At 39.2% G+C, this 16,738-nt stretch overlaps 1 protein-coding gene across 12 annotated transcripts in view; it reads right to left on the bottom strand.

Annotated features, from left to right (window-relative positions):
- Nucleotides 1-16,738, bottom strand: part of LOC135489072 (myoferlin-like) — a 102,077-nt gene that overhangs the window by 6,461 nt on the left and 78,878 nt on the right. For 4 of the 12 annotated variants that reach the window (XM_064774214.1, XM_064774222.1, XM_064774223.1 and 1 more), the window contains 15 exons: nt 13,617-13,658; nt 12,364-12,450; nt 8,304-8,414; nt 7,925-8,050; nt 7,255-7,410; nt 7,031-7,122; nt 6,566-6,736; nt 6,287-6,432; nt 5,895-6,129; nt 5,536-5,679; nt 5,133-5,323; nt 4,818-4,999; nt 4,517-4,626; nt 4,147-4,294; nt 3,690-3,731 (listed from right to left, as the gene is read on the bottom strand). In XM_064774214.1, the coding sequence (XP_064630284.1) occupies nt 3,693-3,731; nt 4,147-4,294; nt 4,517-4,626; nt 4,818-4,999; nt 5,133-5,323; nt 5,536-5,679; nt 5,895-6,129; nt 6,287-6,432; nt 6,566-6,736; nt 7,031-7,122; nt 7,255-7,410; nt 7,925-8,050; nt 8,304-8,414; nt 12,364-12,450; nt 13,617-13,658 (1,980 nt within the window). In that variant the 3' untranslated portion in view covers nt 3,690-3,692. Of the gene's footprint in view, nt 1-640; nt 684-1,548; nt 1,590-2,540; nt 2,578-3,173; nt 3,212-3,689; nt 3,732-3,803; nt 3,853-4,146; nt 4,295-4,516; nt 4,627-4,817; nt 5,000-5,132; nt 5,324-5,535; nt 5,680-5,894; nt 6,130-6,286; nt 6,433-6,565; nt 6,737-7,030; nt 7,123-7,254; nt 7,411-7,924; nt 8,051-8,303; nt 8,415-12,363; nt 12,451-13,616; nt 13,659-16,738 lie in introns of all 12 variants that reach the window. The other 8 variants (XM_064774212.1, XM_064774217.1, XM_064774220.1 and 5 more) reach the window with 6 other exon arrangements.

Genomic DNA, 16,738 nt, shown 5'->3' with positions numbered 1-16,738 from the left:
AATTTGACAGTGTTTTACTATTGTACAACTATACTGTTTATTCAATATTTCTGAAAATGTAGATCTGACAATGAATAAGTTCCATTCGTCTTTATTTCACCACAGACTTACTACTCATAAAGAATTAAAAACAAGGTCAAAAACTTTTTTGGCAGCAACACCCTGAAAAGAATTATCAGTTTCCACTCGTTGCAAAAAGTGACAAAAAAGACTCTGAAACGTTATGATGTTTAGCAGGAGAACACTTGATTAGTGATCTATAATGAAGTAAACTAATGATCTAAGACCTGTAATGGAAGATTTTTAATGTCTAATTTAGTCAGTCTTTAATGGTAGTGTCACACTATGACATTTTAGAGAATCTTTTATCTCGTGTATAAAAGTGTTTAACAATGTATGCCAGCTTATACCAACGTGCTTTTAACGTATAGAACTAAAACATAGCCTACCCCTAACTAATGTCAACGTAAACCAGAGTGTTGGTGAAAAAATTACTGCTATACGTCATAGTGTGACAGCACCATTATTGAGAGAACCTACTGCACGCCCACAGAACCTGTATGGCTATGCCTATTGTGTTAGAACCTAACTAATAAACTCCACGTTAGTAAAGATCACACTTTGTACACAAACAAAGTACCTTCTGACTATCAATTCCCAAACATCTTATCAACAGCTGCACCCTGAAAGCACACACAAAAAGCCCGGGTGAAAAAAAAGGAAAGAAAATGGAAAAGGTAATTGTCAGCAGGGAAAAGGATATCAGCTCCTTTTTATCTGTCAATTCAAGGGAGGTTATGCTGTAAACCTGTTGGTGAGAGTTCTGAGACCTCAATCTAACTCAGGTGAAGACCTGTCTTACAGATCAATCATAGATATATTCTGGCAAGAAATGACTTTAGGTTTACAGCACACTTCCCTTGAAAATTGTGTTGTGGATTCATCATGTCTTCATTTCAACCTAAAAAGCAATTTTCGTTAAAAACATCATCTCGTCTTCAACCATTCAAATGTTTACATGCACCAAACACATTTTCCCCAGGACCCTACAACAACAACATGCTCACAAGATTTCTACATGCTAACTATAAACAGATAAAGTCAACCACTAAACTACACTGACACTGAACACTGTGAGTTGAAACCAAATCTCACATTCAATATCTGCAAACTAAATCTCCTTTCCAAAACAATTTACTCTTTGGTCCTCATGTATAATGTCAACACTAAACTATAACTTCCAAGAGCAGACACAACACCGGAATTGATCAAGCCAAAAATGGGAATTTCATGGTAAAAAAACTGTGGGAAGGGGATTTTCTACTCCATATCCTATACATAGTCTATCCATGTTATGTAACCCTGTATATTTTCACAAAATAATTTTCTTCAGAAGAAATTTCTTTCTTGACTAGGTACTTGCTCTTTGTATAGTTCAGTTTCCAGCACAATTTAGTCTGACTTGTAATCACATTGAAGAGTGTGTCAATAGCAAAAATAGCCAGGGTTACAATTTACACTCCACCATTGAAATATCAGAGCTTTTACCTTACTTATTTAATGCCCATCATTACATTAACTGTGGCACCCTGGAATATTTCAGTTGATCATGTTAGAAGCACTGAGTCACAATTTTACTACTTTTGCTATAGAGTGGTTATACATGAGGTCATCACCTGCCATACTGGAGGGCCAGACAAAAGAAAGCAACAAATGACCATGAAAGCATTTGATTCAGTTAAGTCAGGCATGACAAATCATTGTTCTGCCCTCCAACATGACTGACCATGAAAACACACTCTGGGCAGTACCATCTAAAATGTTATAAAACCCAACCTCACATAATGGAGAAAACAGAAACAGTAGGGGATGCACTTATGCAAATTGTTACAGCTTGCGCTGTGCGCTCCAAGCTATGAGAAGCATCATAGGTGGGAAGCTTTATTATACTGCCAATCAAAACATTAAGTTGCACATAGCAGATGAGTTTGGTTTTTCATCCTCCTATAGCAGCTGTCTCTGAATTGGTTAAAGTTTCATTTGGTTTTCCTTCTGTATAGTGTCTTTTCACGACATCAATGCCCCTGTCTGTTTCAAGTAAGAAGTCACCATAGTCCACAAGTACACATGAATATCCCACAAAGAAGGTTAGCAAACAACACCATGCTAATAGTTTATCAAGACTGGTCATAGGCTGTTGGAGTAAAGAGGCCATTGTCCCTGTTTTACATGGGTTTATGTCTCTTGATCTGTTAGTATGGTGTCATTTGCTAATCCCTTCTTTTGTGGGACATTCATATGTACTTGTGGACTAGGGTCACTTCTCTCCACAATCAACAGAAACTTTAACCAGTTGTAAAACCCCTCCGAAAATGCCACTCAAGCAACAAGTCTCTGAATCACTTCTAAAATGATGTATTTTTAAGAAGTCTATACCTGCCATGGGAGGATGGCGTTTTTTGTCAAATGATGTAGAATGCGTGAGCACGGCCATGAACATAGCTTATTCTCAAGAAATCTACGGTTGTCTTATAGTTTACCTTAAAATGCACCAAACATCTTATCAACAGCAGCCCCCTGAAATATTTGGCACATGATGAAGTATGATTGCAACACATTTGGTTCCTATCTCAAATCACTTACCAGTGGACAGAGTGTCCCAACAAAAAAGCACTTGATTGGCCTCACAACATAATTCTGAACTGGATTCCAAGTTTTTATAACATTTTAAGCAACTTTTTCCTGAAGTAGAAATATTTTCCCTCCCGAAATCGATTAAACAATGAAGAATGTGGCTGTGCATTGTATAGGGGACACCATGTGTGCATGAATAACTCACTCCTTGCATTTTCATCCAACACCCCAAACATTTATTGGGAAAGTTCCCTTCCAACATGAATCGATTTCTTCCCATTGAACCAGGACAGATAACACCCATGCTTCAGAGACCGGCAGATTGTCAATTCTCAAAAGAGTTGTGAGAACTACAAGTATTGACAGTTCCAACAGTGATGTGTACATCTTCCAACAGTGATGTCTCCAATGAAGCAACCATTTTGTTTTAAAGCTATTGTTTCACATTGGGGATGTTTACACCTAACATCTTGAACACAAAGAGATTAGACAAAGCAGACGACACCATTGGAAGAAACAACACAGAACATCGATGTTACCTTGGTTACGACCCGACCATTTTCCTAGTGAGTGCCCCCTGTAATAGGCAATGGAGGGGTCAAGAATGCAACACTCATTCAATCAAGCACTTTTGGGGGGGAAAAATCCAAAACATTGATTTTATTACGGGTCGTTGCAAGAAATGACGTGTGCGCTGTGTATAGTAAAGGAAAAAGAGATATTTTCACCTCAAACCAGTCACAAACTTAAATCAAATACAGGCAGCGCGTTTAGTTGAACATAAAAAAAAATTAAAACTTTCATAAACAAAACTTGAAATGGCTTTGACTTTCAAGCAGAACAGAATTAAAACGAATTCATTCAAAAGTCAAAAAGGCAGACATATAGCAGTCCAATGAATACTTCATGTACAAGAAGATTTCCAAATAGGCATCAATATTCGAACCTTTCTAAAGTGCCCTTTTAAGATCAGATTTGAAACAGTCACAATTTTTGTTGTAATTTTCCAAAGTTTTCATAACAGGTATTTTAACAGGAAGCTCATGCAAACTCACAAGTTATGAGCCTATGCTGAACAAAGCACTGGCAGAGGCACCCTGAAAATTGGTTTTAAAATTTAGCAAAATGGCAGAATTTTCAATATCATGCTTTCATTTTCAAGAACTTACTTCATCCAACTATTTACTTTAAACCAAACATGGCATTAGTAGCAGCCCCCTGAAATGTTTCAGTGGTCTTAATCGAAATTCAAAAACCCAAAGACAGATAGCAGGAGAGGAAAAGAACAAAATACAAGCGATTGACAAATATAACGATAATAGTGATGATATTGAGATCAACAGAAAACAGTCATTGTCTGACTGAACTAACAACCGCATTTACTCTCCCAAACCAATCAGCAATGCAGAATATTAATCTCTCAGACTCTCCCCCTCGATGCCATTGCCCCTGTACACAACATTCTGCATTCTGCCTCATGAAGGTTAGCATTCCCCAATGTCTTCTACTTACGGGTATCGAGTAGACGAAGAGGACCACGAGTGCACCCACGATGATGATGATGAGAGCTGTGATGAAGTACCACTTGTATTGCTTCCAGATGATGTGTTTGAGTGTCTTCCAGGGGGAGGTGAACCACATGAATGATGTCGAGGGTCGGCTGTGGGGAGAAAGCGACAAAGTTTAAAAGAACCATCATTGCATCAAAATTGAGCTTGTCATTGTTTGGCATTGCTTTCAGGATATGACATTGAAAGAAGACCAGAGTAGAGCCTAGTTCAAACCAGTTTGTACAAGCGTCCCAAAACCAGCTAGCATTGACAGAGTACATCATGTCGGCCATTATTCTGTGCAAGACTTCGAATACTGATTAATGCCTTACTTAGGTTTCTCCAGATGTGGGTTATCATTTGGTTCCTCGCGACCAGTAGCAGCTGGTTTCTCATTAGCTTCCTCTTCAGTCACAAGTTCCAACTCCATCTCAATCTTGCCCTGGAAGAGAAACACAGAGATAGTACACAAGGTCAGGTTTTAGCTGTATTGTGTACACTAAAATTTCAAGTCGATAACTTGAAAAGTATATTGGTTAGACAACAGCCCCTCCAAACAGACGATGGACTACGACGATGACAGAGGGGTTAGCTCACCAACAGTAATATTTCAAGCAATTATCATCAACATACTGTGAGTTCCTTGGTGCCGGTCTCATCGTTGAAGCAGGGCCAGAATCCTCGGACCCTGCGTGAGTCAAACAGGGACACTGTCTTGTGGTTGCTCTTGCCCATGCCAGGGAGCATGTGAAGGTCACATTGGCTTGCCTTCTTGGCAGGGGAAGGCATGGAATTCAAGTCTATCTCAAGGTTACCTAAAAGATAAAGATATAGAAATAAACAGGTTTTTTAGGAAGTCAAGGTTAAGGGTGCAATGAAGCAGGAAAAGTTTTGAAAAGTGTTCCACAAGGTGAGAGACCTTTTTTATCAAAACCACCACCTACTTACCCAGATAGTCATCAGCAGAAAATAGATCATTGTCCCAAATCTGTAGCATCAGTGTTGGAGGTAGTTTCAGTTCGGTTTCATCCAGATTCCAGAAGTGTTCCTTCTTCTTAATCACCATCACTTGTTCTGCTGGCAGGTAATCAAAGGGGAAGACAAAACGCCAGTTGAAGTTACCCTCACCGTCCATTGACCTGGAATAGCAGCAAATTGAATGTTATTTTAACCATTTTCAAGGGTATATCCAGGAGTTTTTTTAACAGGGAACTATCAAGTATTAACTTTCCTTCTGTGATGCAGTTTAGACCTTGAGGATGGAATATTCCTGGTTAAGTGCAGGTCAAAGAGCTTCACAATGGAAGGTAAAAACCCATTCCTCCCCCCCTCCGGCCAGAAGCAAGCTTACCTGTAATGAACATCTGTCTCCTGCTTGTCTTCAATGCCGCTCATCCATCCCTTGACATAGATATCACTCATCTTCTCACCGGTTATCGACTCCTCTTCCAGTATCACATCTACCGTATTCCAGATGACCATCCTCAACACATACCTAAGAGAAATAGTACCGCAAATGAATGTGATGTTAGCTGAGTTTCAGATCTATGGTTCTGATAACTACCATTCTACCATCCCTGGTTATCTGACATCGTATTTGGTGGTGTGGCCTGATAATGGGGTCAACGTTCTCTCTTCTGCCTCTCCCAATTTATTTCACTAGTCCAAATCAATATAAATATATTTGCCAACAATGCCTAAGATACATACTTCTTGGGTGTCCTTGGTGAGACATCAATAGGGTCTGGTGGCGCCCCCATGCTGAGGTTTAAGTCAAACAGATCGATCCACATGTGCAGTTTTCCCTGCTCGATACCGGGCTGGATGGGACTGTAGAGTGGTCTCGTCTCGACGTGCTCCTTCACCAATGGGAACGTATGGAGGACGAAGAGAGCCAGGCGCTCGTCTGGTGGACCCAAGTGGTCGTGCATCGGTTTGTTCGTTTCTGGAAAGTAATGGTACTCGTTTTAATCCTAAATGTGGTTAGATTATTTTGAGCTATATCGGTTCTCTAGATATTTTCAAGCACAGAGCTGTAGTTACAAGATTATAGATGTAAATCCCTCGTCAACTCTGCTACATAGAAACATGAAATAACTTACCAAAGTCTCCAAGATTGTAGACGCGGCCTCCAACTTTGACGCCGTTGTTACCAAACCACTGTGGCGCTGCCAGGTGGTTCATTTCACAGTAATTGTCAAGTATTTCCTTTGGTTTCTGTGCGTCTCGCCATCTGTTAGGCCCATCGCTGAAGATGACAAAAGAAACACAAATATTAAGATCCAAACAAATGAATATGCTTTACATCACTGAAGGCTCACTTCAAGAGTCATAGGAAGAGGCAAAATAGGTCTAGTTCGTGTCGCCAAGCATCCACTTACATCTGGTAAGACTTCTGCAATCCGACAGTTGCTCGGTATTTGGACAGGTAGCGGTTCTCTAGATCGATGGTCGTCTCGCCAATGACATCATCCGTGCTCAGCAAATCATAATCCTTGATCATGATGTGCAGATCCTTCTCAAGGGGAAGCGTCGTCTTCATCTCAAAAAGTCTGAAAGTAAATATTGGCGTCAGTACAGGAAAAGTTATAGTTCTGAAACGTTTCTGGATTCCTTCTTTTCCCCAACTGATGCAAGGAGTGTTCCTCTCACATTCTTTGAGACTTTCTCTAAGTTCAGGATGTCACTCATGTACCTTGAAGCAGCTGATCAGACTAATTTCTAGAGAGAACATTGGGGTCTGTCACATCTGAGGCATCAGGGTATGACTGGAGCTGTCAGTTCAGGAAAGTCAACATTTGGAAATGGTTCACCATTATTGGTCCACAACTGTCAAAACCACTTACCGGCCAAAGCACGGGTCGAGGGAGTTTGGGATGTAGTCGTCTCGGTTGTTTTCTTTCTTTTTGCCGAGAGTCAAGGAAATGTAGGGATCCGCCTGAAATAGCAACACAATGCAACATGTCAACCGCCAAATTTTCAACTCCATTTATTTCTAATGAGTTTGACATTGATAAGCATCAGAATTTCACGAAGGTATTAATGTACAAATCACTGATAGCTTGCTTACCAAACCGCTCGGATCATTCGGCTGAAGCTCTAGGGCGTCAATGATGTAGACTCTGACCAGGCACTCGACTGGAGCAGAATCTGGCAGGTTGGAGAAGTGCTTGCCGGGCATCGGTGAATTGGGGTCACCTGGGAGTGGATACACACGGAAGGAACCCTGGAAATGAATGCAAAATAGAGTAAGCAGCCAGGTTCATTGGTAATACAAATGTAATACAGTAGAACCTCTCTATTAAGGACCCCCCTCTGGTCTGACAAGTGCTGTCCTTAATAGAGAGGTGTCCTGATTAGAGAGGTCAAATTGAATGGAAACAACCAATTTGGGACCACAACTAATGTCCTTAATAGAGAGGTTGTCCTTAATAGAGAGGTGTCCACTAAGAGAGGTTCTACTGTATGTGGAAACGGGACAATAGCTTTATTATCATTCATGACAATTACTGGAATGATAAGATCAATACTTGGGAGGCTTAGGTGACCATTCAACATTTTCATGATTTACTGAAGAGTAGGCCTACAATGGATTCTTTAGGGAGGAGGGGATCAGGCCCCCCAAGTCTGACAAGAAATCAAACCCAAGCCTTTGCCAATCAAGCGATCTCCTAGGTTTATAGTTCCCTTGCAATCAACTGCAATCTTTTTCAAAATTTTTTGAATATTTTCTTCTTTACCTTGAATTCTCCCACAACGTTGCTTTCTTCCTCATCCAAGTTCTTGCCACGGTTGAGGTCAAAGGTTGAACAGAAATCATCGAAGTCTTCAAAGTTGCCAACTTTCTCCAGCTCAGACTTGTAGACCTGGAAAGGGACGAAAACATGAACCATCAGAAGTAAGAATGACCCTTCCCCAAATTGGTAGTTTAGAACAGTCCATTTTCAGTCAAGCCCATTGAAATCATAATTTGCCCTTGAATGCTCTAGGAATTCAGCACACATAGCACCGTGGCATCAGGCCCAATGTCGACAGACATCACTCTGCATAGCCCAGAACCAAGATTAACTAAGCCAGATCGTGATGGTTACAGGTATATAACTGTGACCAGTACTGTACCTCCAGTTTGTCATAGCCGACATCGAGGTACTTCTTGCACTTCTTCTCTTGACCGATGGAGGCATAGAATTTGGACCACCAGTCGATGTCCTCGTCCAACAAACTGTATTCCTGTAATGGAATCATGGAAAAGAATTACTACAAATGGAATCAACTCCTGTGATACGTTAAAAATGGCAAAACAAAGGATGATTATTGGCACACTGGTGCATCTGCAAAATTTTGGGCCAAATCTACAAAATTCAATTTCAATATTTGTCCAAAATTATGTTAAAATTATTGACTTTTTACACAAAAATCCTTCTCCAAATTTTTTGTTACTGATGCCGATCTCATCAACAGGTTCTAAGACAACTCAAACAAATGAATTGATGACCTACCAGTAGAGATAAGAAAAGTCATGCTGGAAGATACTCTTCTATAATTTCAATATTCCATATTTACAGAAGTAATAATATTTACAGCCAAAAGTTTTTCAAAGCATATTCAAGAGCAGCTAAACGGATATTCCAAATCTCCCCAATATGAAATAGGACAATTGAAATAAAGATAATTGTTGCTCATTTGATGAATGAGAATTGATTAAGAATGAGAATAAAGGACTGATTAATGCTTCCCTTTAACCCATTACATCAGACTGTGCATTTGGTGTGTGAACAATGGCCTTTCCAAATGGTGTGTAATTGATTAAGAATGATAATTGTTGGCCATTGTAAATGGTTCCCTTTCACCAGGCCGTGATAGGTTCAGTGGTTTTGTGTTAGGGGGAACTTGGTGCTGAAATGATCAGTAATTGACACCTGACTGGAAAAGTCATAGGTTGCCCTTAAATCTAAGCCACTTTATTTCTTCAAGATATGGTGAAGACAAGTGAGAGATTAAGCAGATGCAGCATGAAAACCCTTGTACTCTCGGATGTCGAAATGTTGGTTCAAAGATCTCCTGCATAGTGCTATAAACAAAGCCAAACTTGAAGACAACAAAATTTCTTGATGGATTTAGAAAGTTCCTGTAAAATTGGTCTCTGCATGTTATACAAACAGTATTGCTGGTCCAAGTTTACAGTAACAGGACAAGCGCTATAAGCAACACTCTCTACATGGAAGAGGCAAGAACTCTCCACATGTAAGCTTCCGATGAATAAGAGTGCATGGTATGATGGTGATATAGACTTGACATTTCTCAACCTTGCACAAAACATGACAACTGACCAACATTTTAAACACTCTTTTGCGTCTTGAGAGGCACCCACGAAATGTTGTTGCTCTCCGACAAAATGGGGGGGAGGAGGAAGTGCATGAACCCTGTTTAATATGCAAGCGGTATTTCACTGGATTGGAGAGGCCCATATCTGTCAGAACTTCAACAAACATCATGTAGGTATTTGTAGTCTTCCCTTATTTTTCTGTTGGAGTCAATCAACCATGAATGGTGCAAGGTACTGTACTTCTGTTTTTAACAAACATGTTGCGTTATGAGAAAGTGATGGGTTATGATCATTCCCAAGCCAAAAAATTAAACTAAATTCTTACTTCTGCCTGTATATATACACATTGGAAGAAAAAGAAATTATGGTGTAAAATATACGCAAACACAAACAAAGTCTTGTAGATCCCACAAATTGACCATAATCAGCAAACCATGTTCAGTCAGAAACTCCACCAATTAAACAATAAACTTTATCAATCACCAATGCTTTAAAGATCTAAACAACATCCATTACAAAACGCATTATAACCAACTGAAAATGTAATCATTCTTAACCTAATCCATTCCAAATCATGTTTTGATTAAACAGACTACCAAAATTTCATTATATTACAATCACCACAATTTCAAACGAGCAGCCATTTCCAAGATTTTGAAGAGCGGGTAACTTACAAGCAACCTCTGCTTAGCTTTCCTTTGCTCAACTAACAATTTACCAATAGGTTTTGCCTTCACTTGCAATATCTTCCATTTAAGCTTAGGACGACAAAGGTCATAGCATATTAATCTCTTTCCAAATTCAACTAATATCTTGAGATAGTCAGGAGATTGTAACAAGTGAAGTGCCCCACAAATGAGCCATTTCTATCACACAGACAAGGCTGATTACTCAAGGATAAAGGGGCACGTAAGATCACAATCTATAGCGATTTCAGCAATTCCTGAAAGGCAAGTATCAACATGGCAGTATAATACACCACTACCACCACCACCAAACGACTACTTTCTACAAACCCGATACCAAGAATAGATGAAGACTAATCTTTATTTATTGCCAAGAGCTCATAGTGAAATAATAAATATATAAACCTGCCAAATTCTATGAAGTGTTCAAATCTAAGATTCCTTTTTTCGCTTTTTGGCCAAGGACCTATGTGAAAATCTGCATGGCCCGGAATCAGTCTTTTTAACAAATCAAAACACAATTTGGGCTATTACACTTCATGATTTAACTCAGTAAGTTTTCTTCAAACCGAAGACATAACATGTCATTAACATGCCTGTAGAACCACATCCAACATGCCAAAACTGAGCAAGAAGAAATTCAAGATGGCAACGGTCTTCTTGCCCATTCGTTAAAGGAGTACAGGTCAGTTGACCCTCTAGACAGTTAAAAAAAAAACACACCAAGAAATGTAATATAAACATGCACTCATTTAAGTGACAAGAAAATGAATTGAATTGAATTGGAAACCCCACAACACTATCTTTTGAATAAATCAAGACATCACAACATTGACTAAAATTTCGGAGGTGGTTGGTCAGACCACTGATAACACCCAGTCAAGGCAGTCGATGAAAGCAATCTACTAGCACAACCACCCTGACGACACCTAGCATGCACAGGACTAACTATTATCACAAACCTCGGGCAACGATTTCTTTCGCAGCGGCAAAAGGTTTGACGTGTCAAACTGCGGAAACTGCATCTTTTTGGCAAACAATCCATCCGATTTCTTTGGAATATATACAGGAGATTTGTTATGTTAAATTAGTGAAACCAGAGTTTGGGGGCGTTAGGGACATTGGGACAGAGGAGAGGCAACTAGCTGCAAACCTAGGATGCATGGTGCAGCAGCAAAAAAACAATGTGCTGAAAGAATCATTCTTATTATAGCTTTCAATCTAAACTTTTACATTTTATGAACATTTTCATCAAAGACTCTGAAATGATGAGTTCCTTTTGAACTATGAAGCAATTGTGAGTCCAACCTTCACCATCGAGGCACCCCAAACTAAGGTATAGTACCTAGAAGGACATCCACATAGCAAACCTTTATTCACCAAAAGCCATATAAACCATACGATTTATATCGGCTTTTTATATCTTTAAGCACATTGTTTTTGTATCTCCATGCAGAAAGAAGATCCAATTTGTTATCCCTGTCTGTCTGCTCCTGAAGGTAACCCCCTTTGGCAGATGCCGGTTTCTGCCTCATGTTTTTAGGTAACATAATCCACCACTACAAAATGATTGAAATGCAACACATCTGCCAACACTCATGAATGAATGTTTTTGTAATGCTCTTAACTATCAGGGATAGTCAAATTGGACCTTGTTTAATGTCTACAGCTAGAGTTTTATTTCATACATTCCTGTGAATAGAAGAACATTATATACATGATAGGTGAGTATGCAAGGGTTATGGCAAACTGTCACTACTCATTAGGCAACTTTCCAACTGTTGATCAAAGGTAACCATAGGAAAGGAGCGTTTTGAGAAGTGATGTGTCACACAGGTTGTAGAAATGCAAGAGAAGAAACATTTGGTCAGAATGGTTTTAACAAGACTCTAAAAAGTTGATAAAAAGTTGTTTTATGGACAGAACCGGAATCAGAATGACACCAAAAGTCACCATTTTCTGGTCAATCCATGATGTCAGACCAATTTTAGAAGCCACATTCTGAAGCTGAGGTTCTTTGGAACATATACACGGCCAATAAAGAAAAATTTCACAATTTTAGTAACCAACACTATGAACCAAATGAAAGCCTCTCTTGCATCTTTTCAAACAAAATCACTCAAACTATGTTAGGCATCAAGCAAAACAAAACAAAGCAATCATGTACCGTCATCGGTGGATCCGATTTTTTGGTGCGAGGTTTTTTCCTCTTGGAACCCCGGATAGAATGTCCATCTGCTGACATGCTCTCGTCCTGTCCAAGGATAAAATAAATTATTTGAAGGGAATGATAACTTTAACAAATCAATAACAATTCAATTGATTAATAATTAGGATTTGACAATGTTGAACGATTGGTGAGACAAATTCTTACAGTTATGGTAGTCAGTGACATACCTCGGAGCCAACTACATTTGTGCATACATTCTACAGGCTTGTCCAAAACACAGAATTCCCAAGCATGGTCAGTCAATTCCTTTTTCATCGTGGCCCTGACAATTCTTCTGTTTCACCGGCCATCAGCTGACAGAGGACTTCTAATGGTTTAAAATTATCTGTTATGGAGTTAGTGAGCAAAGCTTGGCAGGCAGAGTTAGAGTGTCAATTGTGGTCTGCAATCAACTGCTGTGCAAACATTGAACTGAAAACCGAGAAATATAATTGGCTTTTATTATTTGAGCTTTTGTGAAATCGCATATTCAGCGTGACAGGGACATGTCACATGACATGTTGTGCATGTCGCCCGCAGCAAAAGGGATAAAGTTTTCAATGAAAAGGGTTTCATCAATTTTCACAGCCATACAAGATCAAAATTTGAGTTTGAAATTTCTGAGATTTTTCCTTGAGCAGAAGGGAAGAGAAGCATAACCTACAGCTTTTGGGAAAGGACGGGTCCGAAGGTTGTCAAAGCCACGGCATGCATGTAATGTGAATCACACATTCACAATTTTGATTGCAGAAGGTAGACAGGTGCAAATTAATTCAATATTGAACTGCAATATCAAATTCATGATGGCGAAGTTTGCTAAAGCAAAGTGCCTTCATAGTAAGGCAGACATTCTGTTTTCATCAATAAGATTGAAAAGGACAGAGGGGCAACATCAATATATTCCAATTCTAGATTGGCAAAGGACCGTAACATTTAGACAATATAGTTTTGAAAACTGGCAGATGTATAATCAGGAATGCGATGAGGAGAAATACTGAGAGAAATCACAGATTAGCTTTAGGGAGATTAACAGGGATCGAATCTAGAAACTGTCTTTCATTCCATCTCTTCTTCAAATTTGTGAATTATTGAGCGAAAACGCAAGTTCTACATTGTCAACAATGGAAAAGAGAAGAAATTTCAAGCCAGGAGTTAGCTGATACTGCACATATATTCTGTACACATTCAAAAGTTTATTGAATCATTATTACCAGGAGAGGCTGTCCCTCAATGTCCGATTTTTTCTTGCCATCCTATAAAAGACAAGAAGCAGCAGCTAAAAAGCATGTTTTACACCTAGTTGCTTAGCAACTACAGTGAGTTCTGTAGTGACGGTTATTGCTAAGCAACTAGATTAGGTTGCCTAGCAACATTTGTTATCTCTATGGCAAAAGGGTAGTTTAGCTACTTAGTTAGGTTGCCAAGCAACAATGTTTGGTTACCTAGCAACTACTTGTAGTTTAACCATTTATTTAGCCACTGTTATTAGTTGCTCAGACTATAATGTATAAACATTCCAGTGAATCCTTGATAACAATACTTGCCAAGCAACAACGACTATTGTGATCAGTGGTCAACTGAGTTTCCACAACTTATCATTGTGATAACAAAGACCTCTAATCCTCCATCACAATGCCAGAACAACAAGGAAACGTTTTCTGTTTGTTTGTTTGTTGAATGAATCAGTTTGTCACAACAAAGGGGTAGCATATTCACACAAGGTCACCACTGATCACTAAAATTCACAAGACTTTGGAAAACAAGAAAAATCACAACAAGGTTAGAGGTGCTGGGATGTCAATAGAGACAAATGTTAGAGACAAGAGAGAGAGAGGAATAGTAGAATTTCAAGATGAGAGACCTGTTTTTCTCAAAAGAAAGGAAACTCAATAATATGCGTGAAATGAAAGTTCATCAGATGGCATATCGACAGTCAGAATGTGACTCCAGCTGTGAGAAGGACAGATTTATTAGCACAACATTCAACGGAAAAAAAATCAGTCAGAACTACAGTGTTAACTGTATCGGCACAAAAGGGGTTAAATGCTTGTTAAGCGGATGAAGAAGTCGTCTTATCTGAAAGTCAAAGAAAACTTCAGCTCATTTCACCCAAGTAACCAGAATCAAGACTTCATTTTGTACAAAACATATAATATTCTGGCAGGACTTCTTGTGGGACAAGGCAAGTGTCACTTCAAGTTGGACAATGATTCTATACACTTGCTTGAGAAATATTGCAGATTAGCATAGCAATGTCGGGTGAAATGAGCTTTTTGTGCTGTTATTGGGAGAAATTGGTGCTGTTTTAACAATTGTAAAGGATTAAAAGGTACCAGTAATTAAAGGATTTTGACAGGATTAAAGATGACTGTGTTTGGAATGGTGTTTTCTTAATTTTGCTGGCACAGGGTAGGCCCCTCACTGTGACAAGGTTCATCACATGTCACTTTTGGCAGAAGAATATACCATGATTACGTATGGTGGAAAGTTTTATCTGAAATTTTCAAAAATTAGGATGTTCATCAAAATCCTTTAAAAACAATATCATGCAGTTTGGAAATTGCAGTTTGGAAACCAGAGTGCATATGTTAAATGTGAATAGATATAATCAACCCCCAAACATCAATAGCAACCAAGTCTGATAAAATTGAGACACCAATTGAGCAAACCATGTGGAAATATCAGTCATTTATGTTCATTTGCTCATTGTGTATGTTCTGGATGATTGTGCATAATGCTGCATCGGTTAGTTGCAACCAATTATGGCCCAGCCATTCAGTAGTTCAGGCACCAGACACTGTACCAGGAGTGACTTTGAAATGCCAAGCTACTATTCAGAGTGTTATGACTGACAAAAATTCTTCAAAGACGGCTTTAGTACCTCACTGCTTACAGTCCAGTAGTTGGTGTAATAGGGTAAGGAGGTCGCAGACAGCAAGAAATGTCAGATTCTCAAGCAGAAGAGCTGGGTGCAACAGATTACAGGAACAGTTTCTCTCCTGGAGGGTTGGTAGTTGGCAACCGAATCACACAGAGATGGACCGGTGCTTAGAGTAAAAAATGTCTCTAAAAAGCTTGTTTTTAGCCAGACTTCCAACATTCAAAGTTCCACACAGAGCTGAGATATAGATGTTTGCATTTCTGCTGTCAAATCAAACACTTTCAGGATGAGAAAGATAAGATTTGTCACATCATTAATCATATCAAGTTGACACACTGTAGTCAAAATTAAGCCTTTGGGATTGAGTCAACAACTCTGAACATGCACATCTGCTTTCAAAATGTTGCTTTTCAAATTTGTGACAATACTTCTTGTATGTTATAATGTGCGGAGGTTGGACACATCGAGGTAAGTATGGTATGTGTAGAAGGAGGAAACCGCAAGTCTGTCGTGTCTGTGTGTCTCATTTATGCATATTCATGTTATCAGCTCATCGGCGCGCCCCTTCTTGTTAACACACCACAGACAGCACACACAAGAAGAATGGCAACAGATCCACATAACATGTTTTTCCAAAAATCTACACATAGTAAATTCAAGTTAAGTTATTAGTGAGTAGCACTCGAATGTCTGGTTTCCATACCTGCATTTTACCCACTGCTGACGTGAGGGCTGAGGACAACGCCAATACCTCATCATCCTGTGCAGAAGTCAATAAATATTAGCAATGTGCAGGTGAACATCACAGTGAAAAGTCATTGTGCAGATGGACTCGTCAACAAAAATCAGCCAAGTCACTCTGCACATGGACTCTCCAATGACGGCTAACAAAGGTGATAATTATAAGTTACTGAGAAAACAAACAAATTACATGTTGATCAACTGAATTATATGAATACTGTTAAGAAATAGAAGATATTAATGGTTGTCACAAGCATCGAGGACATCCAAGCAAAGTATCACTTAGAAATCTCCCTTGATCAACCCAAGGGTCATAAACTTGGATGACTGTTGGATATTTGAAGTCGCTTTCGGAGCCATTTTCAACCCAAAAGATTTTTAGGGAAAAAAGTATTTTGATCCGGATTTTAACACTCAGTAATACGGATAAATCCAGAGGACTCTTATCCATGACAATGACACTACAGGACAGCAACACTTTACTTGGATGTACGGACTAACATGGCAGATATAATCATATGATTATCATCATTACTTCACTATTTTACTAAGTACCTCTCTTTGTTTGAACATCAAAGCCAAGCTAGTTTAGGTAATGCTAGGCATGGTTAGGCTAGGATAACACAGAGCCAACCACAGCGTGAGACTGATCATCAAATCGGACAGAACTAGACCAGCCAGGCCTGTCCCCATCTGCAGTAGGGACAGAGA

The sequence above is a fragment of the Lineus longissimus genome, chromosome 6, assembly GCF_910592395.1.
Source record: "Lineus longissimus chromosome 6, tnLinLong1.2, whole genome shotgun sequence".
NCBI lineage: Eukaryota > Metazoa > Nemertea > Pilidiophora > Heteronemertea > Lineidae > Lineus > Lineus longissimus.
Note: the sequence above shows the minus strand (reverse complement) of the source record. Positions and strands in the feature narration are given on the sequence as shown.